The sequence below is a fragment of the Aspergillus chevalieri genome, chromosome 1 (genome assembly GCF_016861735.1).
Source record: "Aspergillus chevalieri M1 DNA, chromosome 1, nearly complete sequence".
Taxonomy (NCBI): domain Eukaryota; kingdom Fungi; phylum Ascomycota; class Eurotiomycetes; order Eurotiales; family Aspergillaceae; genus Aspergillus; species Aspergillus chevalieri.
In genome coordinates this window covers 454,855-474,438 of record NC_057362.1, presented here as the reverse complement: position 1 = coordinate 474,438, position 19,584 = coordinate 454,855, and the positions used below count along the sequence as shown (strand labels likewise).

Sequence of the window (19,584 nt, the reverse complement as noted above, 5' to 3'; positions counted from 1 at the left end):
TTCCAGAGGACAGCCCTAGAGCATATGAAAATAATTATACTTGGATTTATGGTATCAAAAAGAATTCATTCATCAATAATCACTTATCATTCATTCAAATATGGAATAAATTGGTATCATTCAAATCGCCCATAGACCAAAGACAAAACAAAAACAAAAACAAGAGATACGTTTACAGCATAAACCTGAAACCCCGCTGCAACTGTCTCGCCTGCTCAAGTCCAATATTATTCATCTGCGCCGTCTTCTCCAACTTCCGCCGGTCCCTGCCCGACAGTTCAACCTCCATATCCTCCATTCTCGCAAGCTGTCTGTTCTGGTGCCGCGTGTACTGGTCGAGAGCAATGGCCATGATCGCGGCGAGAATCTGCAGCGCAATGCAAACACCCATCGCGGGCTTATATCCAGGCTGATCCTGGTCACGGTACGTGTAGGGGGTCCAGATACTAGCGGAGTTACCGATGGCGTTGATGAAACCATATGCGGCGGCACGCTTAGCGGGCGGACGAGGGATGGCGTTAGCGATCCAGGAGAAGAAAGTTCCGAATTGGGTGAAGACGAAGATCATGAGGAAAAAAGAGGCATAGCGGGAGCCGAAGGATGTCGTTTCCATGTAGAGGACGTAGCCCACGATGGTGATGGGGATGGGGTAGATGAAGAACCAGAAGCGGTTGTTGAAGCGGTCGGAAAAGTGGGAGTGGGCCAAGGAGAAAAAGACCATGAAAATGTAAGGCGGTGCGACCAGCACGAGCGAGATTATCTTGTCGTCGTAGAGTTGTTCAGTGAGACTGGGGAAGTAGTTCTGGAAACCACTCGCACCGACGATGCAATGGAAGGCGATGGCCAGCATGTAGGTCTTGATGTCGCACAATGCATCTTTGAGACCTTGAATTTGGCCCTTGCTGCCGCTGTCGTCGATATCGACTTCGGCTGCGTCCACTGCTAACCGACGGGCGGCGACACTTCTCATCTCCTCAGAGAGCATCTTCCAGTTTTCGGGGAAGTCGGGGAGGACCACGGTAATGATAAGGCCAAAGGTAACGGTGATCGCGCCTTCGATGATATAGAGCCATTGCCATGCTGTGATACCGCGCTTGCCGTCCATACCATCCAGGATACCCGCTGCGATCAGGTTTCCGAATGCACCGCTCAGCAAGGAACCAGAGTAGAAGATACTCATCCGGAGACCGAGCTCTTTCTTTGTATACCATTTCGAGAGGTAGAAAAGGACTCCGGAGAAGAAGGGGGCCTCTGCATGGATAATATATGTTAGTAAATAGAAGAGATAAATACTAATGCGGGAACAGGGTACTAACCGACGAAACCCATGATGAAACGGCAGGCGACGATACCGCCATAGCCCTTGACCTGGCTGGTCAGAGCCGACACGAGACCCCAAGCACAAACAAAGAATCCGAGGTAGAGCGATGGGTGTCCGACGTAATTCAGCAGCAAGTTGGACGGTCTGTGTCGGGTTCTATCAGAGGTTGCATTTCCGCGTGCAGATGACCAGGAATACTCACGTCATCATGAGAATGTAACCCACAAATAGAATCGAGAGACCAGTCTGGTATTGCTGGTCATTGAGGTGAAGGTCTTGTTCGAGACCTTGAAGCTTGGCGGCCGCATAATTGTTACTAGAGTCGATTGTCAGTGAGAATCTGCAGAATCTCTTCGAGTAGTGACTTACCGATCGATGTAGTTCATGAGATAAACCAGAATAATCAATGGCATAATCAAAATATCGATCCGGCGCACCAGTTTCTTTTCCAGAACCAATTCCTCCGGTGTTAATGCCGTCAATTGGACGGGATCCTTAACGACATCCTCATGAACAGCCTCTCCCTTCTCGAGGGTGCCATTGTCGGGCTGAATCTCCGATTTGTCGTCGGACATGGTTAAAAAATTTCTTGACTCGGATGGTTGGCAGGGACGGATGAAACACGAAATGCAAAATCGGGCCGACCTGGGGGTTTTTATACCTGCACATAACCATCGCGCCAGGGTCTTCAACCGGGAAATTGTTAATCGCTCACTCACTTTCTCTCCACACCCAGCTTGGGCCACTTCGGGGGTGGGTCGCTCCCCGCGTCTTATTCCGGTCCACCGCGGGGTGGACGACACGGTCGTATGGGGATTTAATCCCAATATGCTAAGATGGAGTACGCTATCGATCCGGACATCACCGTGCCGGGTCACAGTGACATCAGGATCGGGCACTTACCGACCTGCACTTGCAGTATTCGGGAATTTCAAACGATTTTTGTGGACGCATGGTCGGCTTGTCTCTCGGAAGGTCCGCGAATTGGCAGGGATCATCGTCTGGGCTGGAGAGTTTATTCCGGACCATACCCGAAGGGGTCTTTCTTTCGCGCCATTGGAATGTCCGATTGTTGGAATGGCAACTGAGCAAGGGCGAATAGCGGGCAGCGGTGTGCATTGTCTTCGGGATGCGAGCGAATCATTCCGGGTTCATGCGGCCAGCTGCGGTTTCCGGAAAACACTATCCGGATGCATACAAGTGGTCGATATTCCGTAGTTTATCCGGTGTTGCTCGGAAACTTTCGTTTCGGGCTGTTTCTCGTGACATTGCGAGCCAGTATAAGATCGTCACATCGTCCGTTACTCCGTACAAAAATGGACCATTGTGCCAGCCGGGTCGTCTCGATGCCCATTGCCCTCCGGAGTAGTCTCACGGTCTCATTAGGTCATAGCATTTATTACACTTCCGGAGTATACGAAGTGTTGGAAATTGGGATGGATCGCGTTTGTCAGATTTTTATCTCTGTTCTCACTACTAGTCCGAATGAGGAAATGGAACAATATGACGGCCCCGTCGCCCGATCAAGAATCTTGAGGAGAGTTAGACTGAAGGAACGTACGACAGGTGCCTATTGACTACTTTGATGACTCTAGTTTATTCACATAGGCTGCATGGAAGCATGCCGGAATGCACATCGGCAGATGTGACAACCAAGCAAAGTTATTCCTATCTGACGCTAGGTTCTTCCTTTCTTTTCCGACTCTTTTTCTGCTACCTGTCCTCCTAGTTACGATTATCATGATTATCATCTTATATCTCTGGTGTTATTGTCTGAAAGATCTTATGAGGCATATTTTCAAAAAAAAAAGCAGTTACCGATCTGAAATCGGAATGTTCCAACCCGGAACGGAAGTTGAATACGGGATGGGGATGCACGAGGATGGTGCGCAATGCCAGATGGCTAATCATTTCGCCGCTGGCAATGCTTGATTGGTTGCTGAACCAAGTAGTGCAAATTGGAAGAAATCAAAAAAGGAGTAGCAATACAGATAGAGAACATGCCAATGGGTTTCAAAAGGCCTATAGTATATGACAGTTACCGTAATTCTCTGCCGTGGATGTCAGAGCCAAGATGTACCAATTCATCTGATGAGCTCAGAGAATGACCTTGATGTTCGTTTGATACTTCTTCAGAGACGCGGATAAACAGAACGACATTGCTTTCGCGATCCCTACTTCATCGGGATCGACATATATGCACCAGTTTGTGCATAAGACCTGCCCGGGTGTAAGAGGAAGCCTGTGTCGAATTGACCCAAAACAAAGTTCAGTGCCCGGGATGGCGAAAAGAATGCATGCCCTCGTTCTTGAGCGGAAATACCAAATCACGACCATCCAACTGAACCCGGGAGACAGTTTTTTACGATAAAATCGGTCTCCACGCAAGAAGTGGGAGCTACGAACTCGTTGGGCGATTTGATTCAGATGGAGGGTCTGAGTCTGAGCCGAGTGGGTAGGATGAATTGAAGGAAGATGTGTGGATTATTCGTATAATATAATATTGCCAGATGCTAGCATATCCTCTCTGTGCTCCAAAAGAAGCGTCATACTTATAGATGCCCTATTGGCTGATGAAATGATTCATGTTGCTGTAAAAGTCTCTCCGCTTATTATCTGCATCTAGCAAAAGAAAACAAGAGAAAACTTAGCAACCGAGCTCCCAAGGACCCCTGGGGCGTCCGAGAAATGTACATCGTCAGATACTAGCCAGAACTCTGGCTCAGCTCTGATGTCCAATACAGCCAAAACAAGACGACCCATATCTATATAAGCAAATTGGTACTCTACCTGCCTCTCAAATTACCTAACAGTCCGCCCGGGAAAGACAACTGCAGCACTATAAGCGGATTGAGCAGAATATAGCCCAGTATAAACTGTTCATAATCAGCCCTGCCCAGTGAGAGAGTTATTGCCTCGCAATCAACACAATCGAGGCTATCGTTTGTCATTATTCGATATATCTATGTTGTTGCTGGATCCTGTACCCTTGGAGAAACTTAAGACTCATGCTTGACAGTTGAGGGAGGAGGGAGGAGTTACGAGTTGGGATGGGAATTGCTAAAATCTCAATATTCAGCTTTAATTTCTTAGTTTCAACCAAGAAAATGGTCATACCAGATCGATTACAAAAAAAAAAAACAACATAAAAAACAGTACTAATAATTATAGCAGCAGACGCAGGATGGAGGGTTTCGAAACACTGATGGTTGTTTGTTCCCGAGGCCAATTAGGTCATATATACCAGACTCCTCCTTCGCTGCCGGAAAATATAGGCGCTGAATGAATGACGTCTACGTAAAATATTCGTACTCTGCTACTTCAACAACTCTCAAGAGCAAATATGGCAATCCCCGAAGTAAAAAGCGACCAACCCTCTATAATTCCCCAGAAGAGATCCGCCTCAGCATCCGACAGTGCCCCGATTCCTAAGAAGCCTGATGTCACTACAAGGACGACTCAAAAGAAATCTTACAAGAAGAAAGATGACTTCGCAGAGTCCAAAGTCTCGAATTCGACTGAAAATCTGACCGAGAGCGAAGTGTTCAGGCGCCTTGAAGCTGTTGGAGCAGAGATGGCCACGATTAGCTGGTATATGGATCTCCCAGAGAAGCTGAGAATCCCGGAAATCCTTTGTTAGTCTTTAGTCTCTTTTTATTGTTTCTGGATTCGAGCTGATACTTTCTAGTGGATTTCAGCATCCTTAATATGCCCAAATGGCCGGATCAAGACACGATTGACAAGTGGTTGGCGCAGGGGCATAGGAAGCCGGATGAGGATAATAACATAGACACGAGGAATGAAGGGCCGGAGGATAAGGAAGATAAGAAATACGAGAATAAGAAGCGAAGGATGAGAAACTGAAGGACAAAAAACGATGGATGATAGTGGAGATGCTATGCAGCAGGAAGAGTAATTAGGATACTCCGATTTATGCTTCGTCGCTTCAAAGAGTCGTTATTGATGCTCTCTGCGCCCTACAGTATTGAATCCAGACAGCTCCTACAATACTACGTACTCAATATTCTTGCCTTCGTACTACTAGGAATCGAGAGTACTCAGATAGAAACATAATCCTAGATATTCTCTTGTTCATCATGGATATCAGTTTTCTACCTTACAGCGCCATGGTAACCTAATTAGGCCATAGCCTGACTTTCAATATACCGATAATGCTGCATTACCCTCTTCATCACCTCCACAAAAAAGATCAAGAAAAAAAGAAAAGCAAAACAACAACTCAGAAATAACCCGCTGTTATGTCTACCTCACCCCAGACTCCGGCGCTCCAGATTCCGAAACGCCGTATACTAGTATTTTAGACAAGGTGCTCATAACAGGACAAAAGGGAATGACCCTGATTTTGGTAAATTACTGATGTTCCCCCTGCTTTTTCCCCTGGACACCTATTGATATTTTCATAGTAGACCCGTATCAGGAGATCTATGCGTTGAAAGACGAGGCATGGGATAATCATTGTGTTTCAACGGCGAGAAAGTAGGCCGGAGATGATCAGCTGTATAAGGGTATGAGCGATGATGAAATTGTTGATTCTTGGATGAAGGGTAGAAATGATTGTACGCTGTGGTCGTTCCAGTCCGGAGTGGAATTTGACTGACAGCATGGGGGTTGTACGCGGTGTCTATGAACGCTTTCGAGTTGCTGGTAGAGCAGAGAAGCCAATAGATACTGCCACTTGGCTACACTGGTTTCACTTATGCTTCATTCGATGATGTCGGTACTGGTCGAATGAAGTTTTGGTCTCCGATCCTTATTCTCTCCATAGATAGAATGTGTACAGCTACGCCATTATCCAAAAGCGCTCTCGCAGTAACCTGTCCATCTGTGTAACGAGTCCCGGTGATTTCCATTTCTCTATCCTCCCTTATCCTCCCTTTCAACTGGCTCGTTAAAGAAGCAGACTACCTCTGTACCCGCGGACGTGGATCGCCGTTTTACCAGGCTGGTTTCGAACCGGACTGACCAAGTTGGTCCAAGTGCAGGCTATGACGGGGATGATGCTTTCAGCTCAGCATAGCATACCAACGGAGACAGTGTCTTGCGTATGTCTTGGTTGTTGCTTTTTCGCTTCGTATGTGTTGCGTGGACAGTGAGGCTACAAATCACCGACATGGGGTAGTTATTTCGTCCGCGGGAAGAAATATAATGAAAATAAATTCGAAAAGAATAAAAAGGGATAAATAGAGACTAAATCCAGCACGTTTATTGTAGTTGTATCTCTCAATATGTGTAGCAGAATATGAACTGATGTAGAAGAGGCAATGCCAAGACAGGGCAATCCCAACTCAGCCTCGAGTTGTACGCGCCTCGAACGGTGACACTCTCGCCCGTTGGTATCCCCTCTTTCCCTCTTTCCCTCTTTCCCTCATTCCAAAAAAAGAAAGAGAATTTTTGCCCAGCTTTAACTACGGGCCGATCCATTGGCTGGCCGTGGTCATACTGGAAAATTCCAGGGTTTTTCCCTGAACGGCCGGCCAGCCTTGCAGCAGCAGCAGCTTCTTACACCTCATTCACCAGGCAGACGGATCACCTGGCAGCAGCTACCTATTTAAAACCATGGCTGACCCCTCCAATGATGCGTCCATTGAGGACATCATGGAGGATCTTCAACTTCACGAAGTCATCCTGCAGAGCCTTGACGAACAGCGCCCGGACGCCGTCGAAGAACGACAAGAGATCCTCGACACCATTAAATCCTTGCAATCGCAACTGGCCCGACGTCGCGGTGAACCATCGCCAAAACCGAGCCCGAACAATAACTCAGCAACGCCAGCTCCTCCTGCCTCCGCGATGCTATCAGCAGCACAACTTGACGGCGCCTACGACGTGAGCCCGTTCGACGACTCCGCGCCACCGCCGCCTCGATGGGGCCGGGACCAGTCCCCCAGCTTCACTCCAGCGCAACGATCCCACGATCTTTCTATTCGGAAGCGTCGATACACGGATGAATCCTCAGACGGCATGCGACCGCGCAACAAGCGAATTCAAAGCGACGCATACCTCCCTCCTACATCGAGTCAGCTTGACCAGTCCACGCAGGACGACAGCGACGAGTACGATGGCGCAGACGACTTACGACAGCTACTGGGTCTGGATGACGAGGATACAATGCTTGCATTTCAAGATGAGCAGAGGAAGGCAGAACAATGGTTGAAGGAGCGGAAGGAGCAGGAACGGCGGGATGAAGAGTATGCGCGGATGCTTCACGATGGTCTGTTTGAGCGCCCGCGGGAACGAACACAAGAACAGCTGCGAGAGCTACCACGGCCTGCGTCTGCTCAGAGCTCGACATGCACGTACTACTCCGGTTCTTCGCTTCCATTTCCTGCGTCCCCCGCTCCGACTCCAGCTCCAGCCCAGGCTCAGGCCCCGACTCTGCCGGCGATTGACCTGACTCGACTCTTCCATCCCGCACATGAATCGTCATCGGCGTTTCTGCGCAGTGTCTCCGATCATCAACCCAGACATTTAATGTCTAGTTTCAATTCAAATAAGGCCCCGCCAACCAATCCCCAACTTCCGTCACTCAAGCAGGAGAATGATGACAGTGACATCCAGGAAATAACCCCAAGTGATTTCTGGGCTTGTCCTCGAGGCTCCTCGTTTGCACGAAATGAGCCACCGGGAATGTGGACTCCTAGCATGGGACTCTCGCCGATGCCTCCATACAAACAGATGAGCCAAGCCTACAACTCTGTCTATCAACCGGCGCCTGGTCCAAGTGCTTTTGAGGCAGGATCTGGTCCTGGCCCAATGTATGGCCCCAATGTCTTGCAGAATACCATGGCAAGGCTCAATGCAGGACGTCAGTTACTAGATCAAGCGGGGAGGTCTGTGTATGGTGGATTCCCGGGCACTCCTTTCAAGACTGAAGATGCAATCTCCCGTACCCTGGACTACGGGTTTAACAACCCAACTTTTGATTCTCTTGGCTTCAATGACCTTTATGGAGACGGTGCAGACCCGAAGAAGACCGCGGAAGAGATCAAACAGCTGCTTGAAAATATCAGACCTGATATGGAGTTATCTAAGCAGAATCGCGAGGGTACTCCGGAGGCCCTCAAGGTGACGCTATTGGAGCACCAAAAGCTGGGATTGGCCTGGATGAAGTCGATGGAAGACAGCGAAACGAGAGGCGGAATCCTGGCCGACGACATGGGTCTCGGGAAGACCATCCAAGCGCTGGCCCTTATGGTCTCACGCCAATCGAGCAACCCTGAGTGCAAGTCGAACTTGGTCATCGCTCCCGTTGCTTTGATGCAGCAATGGAAACGGGAAATCGAGCGACTGCTACGACCCGGGCGGCATCAGTTGTCCGTCTTTGTTCTACACGGTGAAAAACGATCAACGAGTTTCAGAGACCTGAAAGAATACGACGTGGTCCTCACCACTTTCGGAACGCTGGCGTCGGAGTATAAACGCAAGGAACACTATGAGCAGCTACACAAGCAGTCTGGATCAAACGAGCCTTTGCCAACAGCCATTGTCAACCAACTGCCGTGCCTAGGTCCTAAAAGTAAGTGGCATCGGGTCATCATTGACGAGGCCCAGTGCATCAAGAACCGAAACACCAAGGCTGCGCTGGCTGCTTGCCAGCTGGATTCCACGCATCGGTGGTGTATGAGTGGTACGCCGATGATGAACAACGTGGAGGAGTTGCATTCGCTGCTGAGGTTCCTACGCATTCGCCCTTACTCCAACCTGGAACGATTCAACCGTGTAAGTATTGCTATCTGAATATCTACCCCGGAATGATACTGATACAGTGACTAGGAATTCACGAGGCCGCTCATAAAGGGCCCAGAGTCGGCGCGAAACAAGGCCATGAGACAGCTTCAAGTCCTGCTCAAGGCAGTCCTTCTGCGACGAACCAAGTACTCCAAGATTGACGGAAAGCCTATTCTGCAGCTACCCCCGCGAGTTTCAGAAAAGGTGTATGGGATTTTCAGCGAGGACGAACGAGAACTGTACACTTCTCTGGAGACTCAAACGCAAGTCACCTTCAACAAATACCTGAAGGCCGGCACGGTTGGACGGAATTACTCCAGCATTCTTGTCCTGTTGTTGCGACTTCGCCAAGCCTGCTGCCATCCGCATCTGATGTCGGATTTCAGCGTCAACGTCGAGACAAATGCAAACACGAACGAAGTTGATCTGGTCGCGAATGCCAAAGCGTTCCCCAGTGAGGTTGTGATTCGTTTGAAGGATAACCAGGAGCTTGAGTGTCCGATTTGTATCGATGCTGTTGATAATCCTATCATTTTCTTCCCTTGTGGACACAGTACCTGTGCGGAGTGCTTTTCGAGGATCTCGGATCCATCTCAGGCTGTGCGACACGGTGTTGATGGGTCTATCGAGGTGAAATGTCCGAACTGCCGTGGCAAAGTCGATACCAAGAAGATCACCGATCACGTTACGTTCAACAAAGTCCACTTCCCGGATGTCTCTGATGAGACTGAGGAGGTTGCACCTGAGAAGTCCGTTGCGGAGGAAGACCCCGATGAGACCGATAGCGAGAGCGAGAGCGATGGCGAGGATCTTTCCAAGTTTATCGTCAAGGACAACGGCTTTGGCTACTCTGACAAGGACAAGGGCAAAGGCAAGGGGAGGAAGACCAAGAAACCCAAGAAGACCCTCGCCGAGCTGAAGAAGGAAGGTATGCGCAACCAGAAGGCCAAGCGCAAGTACCTCCGCCGCCTCGAAAAGAACTGGGTTTCTAGCGCTAAAATCGACAAAACCATGGAAATCCTGCAGGCAATTGAGGACCGCCAAGAAGGCGAGAAGACAATCATCTTTTCTCAGTTCACCTCCCTTCTGGATCTGCTCGAAGTCCCCATTGCCCGACGTGGCTGGAACTACCGCCGCTACGACGGCAGCATGCGACCCCCGGACCGCAATGCCGCCGTCCTCGACTTCACCGACCAACCGGACTGCAAGATCATGCTTGTGTCGCTGAAAGCCGGAAACTCGGGCCTGAACCTCGTTGCCGCCTCGCAGGTCATCGTCTTCGATCCCTTCTGGAACCCGTATATTGAGGAGCAGGCGATTGATCGCGCGCATCGCATTGGACAACAGCGCGAGGTACAAGTCCATCGGATTTTGGTTGAGAAGACTGTTGAAGACCGAATCTTGGAATTGCAGGATAAGAAGCGTGAGCTGATCGAGGGTGCGCTGGATGAGAATGCGTCAAAAAATGTGTCGAGGCTGGGGACTAGGGAGTTGGGATATTTATTCGTATGTCCCCCTTGCCCTCGTTATTCTGCTTACGCTTGCTAACTGATTGAATTAGGGTGTCAACACTTGATTTACGGCGTTTATATTGGGAGGTTTTCTGAGTTAGCGGCGTCAGTTGATGCCGTTTTTTCAAGATACCCGGTCTTTAGTTTTTATTGCTTTGCGATTTCGGTTTTTCTTTTCTGTCGCTCTTCATGACTAGGGCATGGTTGCTTAGATTTTATGATATGATATCGATATGGGTTATGTAGCTAATAAATTTGTTTCTCATGCCTCTCTTAATTACAGTGGCATTGTCTTCATTTCGGATGAGATAACCCATTTCCTATCGTACTCCCCTCTTCAATTCGTGCGCTTGGCCTCGTCGGGCAACGGAGCAATGCTGTAGCTAGGGGGCGAGCCTCTATTGAAGGATTGAAGACTGTTGTTACTCGCTCTTGATCTCAGATTGCTCTCGTTATGACTTCAAAAGTCTTACGGCTGTATTTACCCGTTCAACTATGCCCCTTGGTAGTGAAAGAAAACTGGTATATATAGCATCATTGGGCTTTCAGAAGCATTAGTTCTCTGTTTCATATCACTAGAGAGCAACAATAGCAAACGAGAAAACAAAGATTACGGTCCTTCTCATCTGCTGGCTATTAGATACCACCTGTTACTCTCGAAATAGAGTGTGTCCACTACGACGGCTATGATTGATTAGCCAAACTCTAGCAACAGTTTAGATATTGTATAATTACAATTGATAGCCCTGGCTATGTTGACTGCGAGGCAATAACTCCCATACGGAGCTGGCATGCTTGAAAAACTGCTCATAAGCTGCTGTCTCGTTCAATCCGGTTAAAGCGTTCCTGTCTCTGCTTTTCGGGTAGACTTTCGAGGTAAGTTGAGCGGTAGGATGGAGAAACACCGTTCGGATGCTTGCTGTCTGCAGTGGTGACGTGGGCACTTGTTTCTGCTCATGAGGGTGTGATACCCTTGTCGGATATGGGAGTGTTTTGTGATTGCTTGGTTAGCATATTTCACCTCTCTCTTACCTTTTTGGGTGAATGCAGATGAGTCCTAGAAGAGAGCACTAAAAAGGCGACAGCGGGAAACTATCGGACCGATAATCCGCACTTTATGAGATAAACTGATTGAAAAGTATACTTTGTTGGTTTTTACACACACAAAATAGTGCTGGGGATAGCTACCATGTTGACTGCACGCTACGTTGCGCAAGGGAGTGATTACCCCTCTGGTCTCCATAGGCTCTAAGCTGGGCTTTGTAAGCTTTAACTCGGCTATTTCTTGCCGTTAAAACGAGAGAGCCTCAATGAAAGTTATGCTTGACGAGGACTTTAGCCGTACCAGGATGTCGACACCAATGATCCCAAATCATCACCTGCCTGTCATCCGACACATATGGAATCGTCTCACTCTACTGTTGCAACTAATATGCCACGCACATTCCCGCAGTCCTTGCATTTCGGACTTATGGTGGAGAGTGCAGGTAGCATACCGTCGTCGAGAAATGATATCCGCCTTGGAGACGTTGTTAGTAAACCTGGTGGAGGACACCCAGGAATTGTGTAAAATCATTTTGGGAAGGTCGTTGCTGGAGGACAGCTGATGAGGATAGGCGTATTGAATAGCCTTCCCCCAACGGCATCGTTGAACGCGTTGGCAAAACATGGAAAGTGCCGAATTATTTGATGATCCTCGCTATTCCGAGTATATGGAGAAGGCAATGAATTTAAAAAACGAGAGGGAAACGATAGTAAACCATAGTCTCCTGTCCACAGTCAAACTGTGGATAACGTGCGATTAGGGTTGCAGCAAAACGTTTCTACGACACATCAGGACAGTCTCGGTTCCTTCCGACTTGAACTTCGAGCATCACCAATCAGGTTATTTACCTTCGGAATACAGAAAATGACCGAGCCATGGCTGCTTACAACTGCCCCTGGCTCTATGAGAGTCCAAAAACACATTGTCCAGTTAAAATTATTCGTTAAGAAAACCGGCCGCATAGGCCACAATACGATATTGGAACGACCAGCCATGAGGACATGCGAATCGGTGCATTTAAGGTTAAGGTATTCAGTCCTGAATGGCTCTTCCGCGAGAAAGTTCTTTTTTCAGCGCGAGCGGAAAGGGACACCGAAAGAGGCGACGGATCTCAGATTTGTTCATTCTTTTGACTTTCGTGTTGCCAGGGAGGGCGGTATTGATGATGACCAGAAATTGACGGATGCGCTGTGATATTTTGTGGAGAAGGAATCAGAAATGACAGAGCAACTCAAGAGAAAAGTCAAATGCGCAGCCGCCTTTCAGAATGTTGAATCCACTTCAGATGGGTGGGCGGCTACACTGGGAGATTTGGTTGATGATGATATGTAGATTTCTTGACATGAAATGGGAGTTGAAGAAAAATCGTAGCAATCAATCACACGGCTTACCACTTATGTCAATTGGCATTTCCTTTCCTGACGCAAGAAGCTTTGAAATATGACAGTACATGGGTCCATTGCTTCCTATGTGGACCCGGCCAAACTGTTTGCTAACCAGTCTACCGCACGTTGGTCATCGCAACCATTCAAAGCAACAACATCGATAGCCAGAGATTCCAGAAAGGGATATCTACACCAATCACATTCAAATCCGATCAGCTGATGCCGGGTCTTGAGAAGTCGTGCAAGTGAAATGACTGGGGTTATTGTTTGTTAAACATTAGAGTGCTGCAAAGGAAGTGAGGTTTTTTTCTCATGTGATACTATGTCACACAGAATAAAAGTAAACAAAGCCACAGGTATCCCGGACGAGCATCGTGACAATAACTGCCAACTAAAGAACAGTACGTGGACAAGGTGATATAATGGTATCATGAAATCTTCCCAGTAATTCCCTTTTCTCGGTCGTTAGTGATCTAACTGATCTCGTCTTGCGCGATTATGGAAGGTTAGCCCGATCCTAGCAACAACAAGATACAGAGTACTTACAGGAGATCGCTATTCTCCGGTGATACATTTGTTACTGAGCCGGCGCCAATGAAAAACTTCTGAAACCCAGTCTCTTTTGCCTCAAGATATCTTAGACGTTCCAATCTCTCCTTTGCTTTCAAGGGAGACTGTTCAAGTAACATGAGAAGTGTTGTATACCGAGAGCCTCTAAACGCTTTCTGGATGTAGCGCCATCGATAGTATTGAACTTATGAGTGAGCTTTGGAGCAAATATAAACTACAAAGAGGGAGAGTACCAAAAACGGAAAGGACAAAAATCTGTTCAGGTTGCTTCGGCTTAAAAAGTTCAAAACTAAAGAAAGAAAGAGCTAATATACGTCTGGGATCGCTGGCCGTTCTACGTGTTTGTGCTTGACTGGTCCGAATCAGACGGCAGGCATCGAGTATGACAAGACCGAGTTGGCTGACATTGTGCTACCAAATGCATCAGGGCATTGGAATTTTTTGTTCTTTGATTTGTGCATCTTTTTTCTTTTTTCTTTTTTTGGAATGCATATTAAGATAACCTAATTCCTATCCCCCAGTGTGCGCATCTCCCTTCTCATCAGCACTGGCCAACCTCGGAATCGTAGGTGTTCGCCTATGACCACTATAGAAGATTAGCCACATTCCAGCAAAAATATCGATACTGATTACACCCCGCCTCTCCCTGAGAGACAGTAGCTCTGATGCTGAACCTGACCTGATTCAGAAACTGTTCATACTCAGTCCTCGCTTGTTCAATCTTTTGTACCATCCCAGCCTCTCTTTCTCAGGAAGGCTTTCAATGGAGGCTGAGCGGTAGACTGACTCAGGCTGTAACAGAGATAATCCATCTTACAATTTGCGAATACAGATATCGTAACCTTGTCCCTTGCGCCGAAAGCCATAGCGGCAGATCTTCGGCCAAGCGAGCTATGGGTGAGTCTAATTGGGGAAGATATTTTAGGAGTGTGGATCCCGCCAGGTACGTGTGCACTTTAATTGGAACAAGATTAATTCGGACCCTAATCAATCTTATCTAGAGTTCGGCCTCGTTTAGATCTTTTCAGGGACCGTTCCTGGATGCGACCGGAGAATTTTTGCTGTCGCGACCTTGAGCTCCAGAAAACGCTTTTAGGTGTCATTCATTGACTAAAACCCTCAGCATTGATTATCGAGACTTCCGCGATTTCCGACCACACAAATTCAATATTCTTTATCTCTATGCGCCTTTAACGATTGCGCGTATCTTCAGATCCACTGGTCATAGTGACAGAGGAAAAAGGACCGGAACTGCCAAAAAGGGAATTCCGGGGTATGGGTCTATCTTCGAAGCCGATAAGGGGAGAAGACGAGTTGTTGGCAGTCAATTCGCCACTGTTTTATGGGTCTTCAAAATCTGAAGCGCTAACCGAAGATTTTGAGAGCAGAAGCCGGCGGATCACGCAAAGGCCAGCGCAAACTTTCCGAACAATGCATTAGAATATGTAACAAAAGCACCAAAAATAAGCCAATTATGTCGTTTCTTCAAGGGCACCTGCGTTCTGGACCAGGACGAGTTCCGCCATGATTCATCGTGAGAACAACCCGCGGCTTCCCGGTACGGTAGTGACCCAGTTTTTATTGAGAATCAGATTTTTTACGGTCTATCTCCCCATGGGTATATAGCCTTCCCCGGGATGGTGGATGGTGAATCGAATACACATCTTTCAACTCTTCAAACACAGCTATGGGCATTTTCAAGAGTGACAAGGAGGCTAAGGCCCCTCAGGTCACCGTCACCTCGAGTCCTCAATCTTCGGCGCCAGGAACACCGCCGATTGAGTCGGCACTGCTGAGCGCAGAGCAGAACGCGATCAAGTTGGAGAAGAGACCACAGTTTGGTCGATTGGCTTCCTGGAGGGGGTCCCTGATTCTGCTGGTCACTTCGGGAGCGCAATTCCTCGATAATGTCTTCATGACGAGCGCGAACATGGCTTTGTCGTCAATGCAGGAAGAATTCCATGAGTCGAGCACGAATCTGCAGTGGATTATTTCTGCATACACTCTGACCTTTGGTGGATTCCTCCTACTGGCGGGAGTCTTGTCCGATCGGTGAGTTCTTCATAGCGCATTAAAGAGATGTTTCTAATAAGTCGATGCAGATATGGACGCAAGACTATCCTTTGTGCTGGCCTGGCATGGCTGTCTCTTTGGACATTGGTTATTGGTTTTGGTACGAGCTTTATCCAGCTCGCCATCTTTCGTGGTCTCCAGGGAATGGGTGCAGCGATGACGGTCCCATCCGCAATTGGAATTATCAGTTCCTACTTTACTGGCCTCGACAGGACCAGGGCGCTGTCCATCTATGCCTCCTCCGGCACGATTGGCTTCTGCGCTGGTCTCCTTATCGGTGGTTTCCTCACTTCCTCCTTGGGCTGGAGATATATCTTCTACTTGATTGTGATCATCACTGGCTCTCTGGGTATTCTGGGAGCCATCGTGATTCCCAAGGATGTTCCCGTCGCAGAGAAACCGAAGATGGACTACGCCGGATCTATCCTGTCTACGGCTGGTCTCATCCTCCTTCAGTTCGTGTTGTCTAGTGGTGGCGACTACGGATGGAGCACACCTTTCATCATTGCACTGCTTGTCGTTGCAGTCCTTCTTCTTGTTGCTTTTGTTGTCCTTCAGCACTACATCAGCTATCCCATCATGCCACTGTCGTTGTGGAAACTGCGCAACTTTGCCGGACTTTGGATTGCTGGATTCAGTATGCTACTCGCAAACTTGACCTTAAGGAAATTTGCTAACGATTTAAAGCTTGCTATGGCAGTTATCAGAACGTCATCTACTACATCGTCCTGATGGCCCAGCAAGTGGACAACCTGAACGCCGGTGACACCGCCCTTCGCTTCCTCCCCATGGGCGCGATTGGGTTCGTTGCCTCGATGGGAACCGGTAAGCTCCTCGAATACGTGAATGGAAAGTACACGTTGCTCGCAGGTCTTATCTTGACTGTCGTTGCTCCCATCCCGAGTGCCTTGACCGCAACAAATCAGGAGCCGGACTTCTGGGTCAATGTCCTCCCTGCATCCCTGATAAGCATTACCGCTGTTTCCCTTATCTTCGTGACCACCAGCACCCTCATTTTGACTACCGTTCCGGTTAACGTCAAGAGTCTCTGCGGTGGAATGGTAAGCCCCCCTCCCTATCTGTGGAACCAAAAACCAAAACTAACGATAACAGCTCAACACCGCATTCCAAATTGGCTCCGGAGTCGCGCTGGCCATTTCCGCCGCAGTCACAGATGCAGTCGACATCTCAAAAGGCCACAGTATCGCGCAGCAATACTCCACTGGTCTCTGGTGCTCTGCCGGTCTTGCTGGTCTCGGACTGATTATTGCGTTCTTCTCGGTTCGCCGAAAGGGAATCGGTCCGAACGATCGGACAGATGCGGACATTGCTGTTTGATTGACTGATCGACTCGACCTTTACGACTATGACTTTTCACAATGATACAACGACAATGGCTACGACAATGCTTTTTACTGCTCGGTTTTGAGCGACGGATTTAATGACTGGATTCTGTATCGGGTTCTCCTCGGATATAATATGGGTATGCGTCGGTCTGCATTGATTCAGCGTGCATTTTCTTTTGTTTTTTGCTTCACCCGCGGCGGATAGACGGATAGACGGCTGAAAAAAAAATTCCATAGATAGATAGATAGATTTCTGGATAGACTTTCCTCTTTTCCGTGATTTTTACCGCAAAAAAAGTCTAATAGAATAATCCTTCAGCTCCGATCGAATCCTCCCTCTCTGCACAGCACAGTCCAAGTATAAAGTACCTTGTAAAGCACTTAGGGCACGTGGGTCCGCAGTGGATCCCTAAAAAAATCTAAAAAGCGGGCCGTTAAAAGTCTATTTCTTATCAATTCTTTATCAGCGACGGGTCTTTAACAGGCCAATTAGAGGTGCTTGTCTGTAATCGGGTGATATTTGTTGTGTGATTGGTGCATGGGGCACATCATTGTTTCTGCAAGTAGTCATAGGGACAAATGAGGACTTGGCTGCGAGATAGTGGCATGTGCATAGGGGGTTGGTCTAGAATGAGGGTGCATGTGGTGAAGGTCGAGGTTAGATTGGCGTCTGTGCGAAGTATGAGATGCAATGTTTTTAACGAGATGTCAATAATTTCTGGGCATAATTTTCTGCTGGTGCATGGTGTGTTTTGTCTTATGATTGGTCCGGTTGATCTAGTACTGATTTCGCAAAGGGATTGCGATATGATGTATCTAATATCTATGCTAGCTAACCTGAGCTGCACTGAGAAAAACTCCGAAAAAACGCACATCCAAATCATAACTGATGAATCCCTCACCCTACAGAAATTCCGACGCATAATCCAACAAATTCACCTTGACCGGCGCTTTGATGGCCTGCATCGCTGCACTAAAATACGGAATCTCCTCCCCCTTATAATAAACCTTATTCCCACTAATATCAATCGTCACATCACCGAAGTCGTCATTGGGAGAGCCGTTGCCCAGTGCTTTGCGGACAAGAACGTCGATGTCGATGTCGCCGAGCACGGTGGTTTCTGTGATGTCTTTTTGGAGGTAGAGATTCGGGATGTCGACGTAGCCCATCGATGTGCCGCTTATGGAGAGGTTGAAGCTCACAGAGCCCTGGATCGTTAGTACTCTGATTGTGAGAGGAGGTTGGGTTGGGGTGGGGCGTACTATCTCTACGATGAAGGGGCTTGGGTTGCGGAATGCGACGGTAGCATTCACGTTGTAGCCTTCTGAAGTGGGTGGTTTTAGGAGGTTGACACTTGTGACGTTGAAAGAACCAGGGGCATCCAGATATTCTTGATACATGTTAGCTCGAACTGTCGACTGGATCTGCGAAACGCATGCAGGTCCTACCTTCAACATTATAGCCTGCGAATCAACTCGTTAGCATATAGAAGTTGATAGCGAATGCAATATAAACGAACCTTTCATAGCCATTGTCTTATGGACATCTAAATGCGCTGTGGGTAACCCTCCAACTTTAAGATCCGGCTTTCCAGTGACCAACACCGAAATTTCCTTTTTGGCTACCGCATCCGCAGCCAACCGTGACAGACACTCGACACATGCTATATTCAAATCCTGATCGATTGTAAAGTCCGAATTACCTCCGAATTCAATCTCCTGGACCGGAAAAACTGCGAATGGTATATCGGAGCCTGAAGCGCGAATGGTCGCGTTGAACGCCGAGAGATGGCCGCTTCCGCTGAAGCCGCCAGCATTGAGGTTTTGCTTCTGGTGGACGTGGAAGGAGTTTGGTGTGGGATTTGTTATCGACAGATCATTGTAGTTGTATTGGTAGTCGTTAATGTATTTATTCGCGAAGTTGGGAACTCCTACATAGACTCTGGTAGGTCACTATTAGCAGGCAGGGTACAAACGTCGAATAAATAAATACTCACAGAGGAAGAACAGTAACCAGCACAACAACACAAAATCCAATAACATAAGCCCACCACCACCTCTTCATATGCGTCTTAAACCGCTGAAAAAAGGGCGGCTTCAGCGGCGTCTCCGTAACGTTCGTCCGCGAATTATTCGACTTCTGCCCCAATTCTGGCCCCGACATTTTCAGTCTCTCGCTTTCTGCCGGCGTCAACATTGAAAGAACAAACCCATCGTGCGCTTATTCCGCAGTCCTCGCGTTCATTTTTATCCTGAATCATTTTCCCCACGGGGCCGGATCGCAATGTCGATCTTCACGTGTGCTACGTGATAGACCGCGGTACTGGCGATCATGCTGGTTGCACCGGCTGAAGGAAGGTGGTGGTCATCAGGTCCCATTTCTGAGATTGGGTTATTGTGTTACTGTTTCGTTGGGAATAAGACTGCGAGGTGGCGGGATTCACCCTGGGAGAAGTTGCATTCATTGCGTAGATGGTGTTGTACAGGGCTGGATTGATTCCTTATCTATGGGACTGTATGATGCAAGGCGATATTGTGCAGACACGATCTGACGACTCTTGAGTCAGATGAATTAGGCCTGAGG

General features: G+C 48.1%; 5 protein-coding genes across 5 annotated transcripts; 3 read left to right on the top strand and 2 right to left on the bottom strand.

The window, feature by feature from the left end:
* Positions 1 to 172: 172 nt before the first annotated feature.
* ACHE_10168S (uncharacterized protein) lies at positions 173 to 1,896 on the bottom strand (the record flags this gene model as incomplete). The annotated part of the gene is made up of 4 exons (XM_043276275.1): positions 173 to 1,251; positions 1,317 to 1,465; positions 1,524 to 1,637; positions 1,691 to 1,896. The coding sequence occupies 4 exons, from the start codon at positions 1,894 to 1,896 to the stop codon at positions 173 to 175; spliced, it is 1,548 nt and encodes a 515-aa protein (XP_043131288.1).
* A 2,768-nt stretch (positions 1,897 to 4,664) lies between these two features.
* ACHE_10167A (uncharacterized protein) lies at positions 4,665 to 5,185 on the top strand (the record flags this gene model as incomplete). The annotated part of the gene is made up of 2 exons (XM_043276264.1): positions 4,665 to 4,956; positions 5,010 to 5,185. The coding sequence occupies 2 exons, from the start codon at positions 4,665 to 4,667 to the stop codon at positions 5,183 to 5,185; spliced, it is 468 nt and encodes a 155-aa protein (XP_043131287.1).
* Positions 5,186 to 6,898: 1,713 nt separating this feature from the next.
* ACHE_10166A (uncharacterized protein) lies at positions 6,899 to 10,646 on the top strand (the record flags this gene model as incomplete). The annotated part of the gene is made up of 3 exons (XM_043276253.1): positions 6,899 to 9,061; positions 9,116 to 10,576; positions 10,632 to 10,646. The coding sequence occupies 3 exons, from the start codon at positions 6,899 to 6,901 to the stop codon at positions 10,644 to 10,646; spliced, it is 3,639 nt and encodes a 1,212-aa protein (XP_043131286.1).
* Positions 10,647 to 15,268: 4,622 nt separating this feature from the next.
* On the top strand, positions 15,269 to 16,992 carry ACHE_10165A (MFS transporter; the record flags this gene model as incomplete). The annotated part of the gene is made up of 4 exons (XM_043276242.1): positions 15,269 to 15,633; positions 15,684 to 16,291; positions 16,342 to 16,715; positions 16,768 to 16,992. 4 exons carry the CDS (start codon positions 15,269 to 15,271, stop codon positions 16,990 to 16,992), a joined length of 1,572 nt encoding a protein of 523 aa, XP_043131285.1.
* A 911-nt stretch (positions 16,993 to 17,903) lies between these two features.
* Positions 17,904 to 19,164, bottom strand: ACHE_10164S (DUF3712 domain-containing protein; the record flags this gene model as incomplete). The annotated part of the gene is made up of 5 exons (XM_043276231.1): positions 17,904 to 18,209; positions 18,264 to 18,391; positions 18,450 to 18,464; positions 18,521 to 18,942; positions 18,998 to 19,164. 5 exons carry the CDS (start codon positions 19,162 to 19,164, stop codon positions 17,904 to 17,906), a joined length of 1,038 nt encoding a protein of 345 aa, XP_043131284.1.
* Between the last annotated feature and the right edge of the window lie 420 nt (positions 19,165 to 19,584).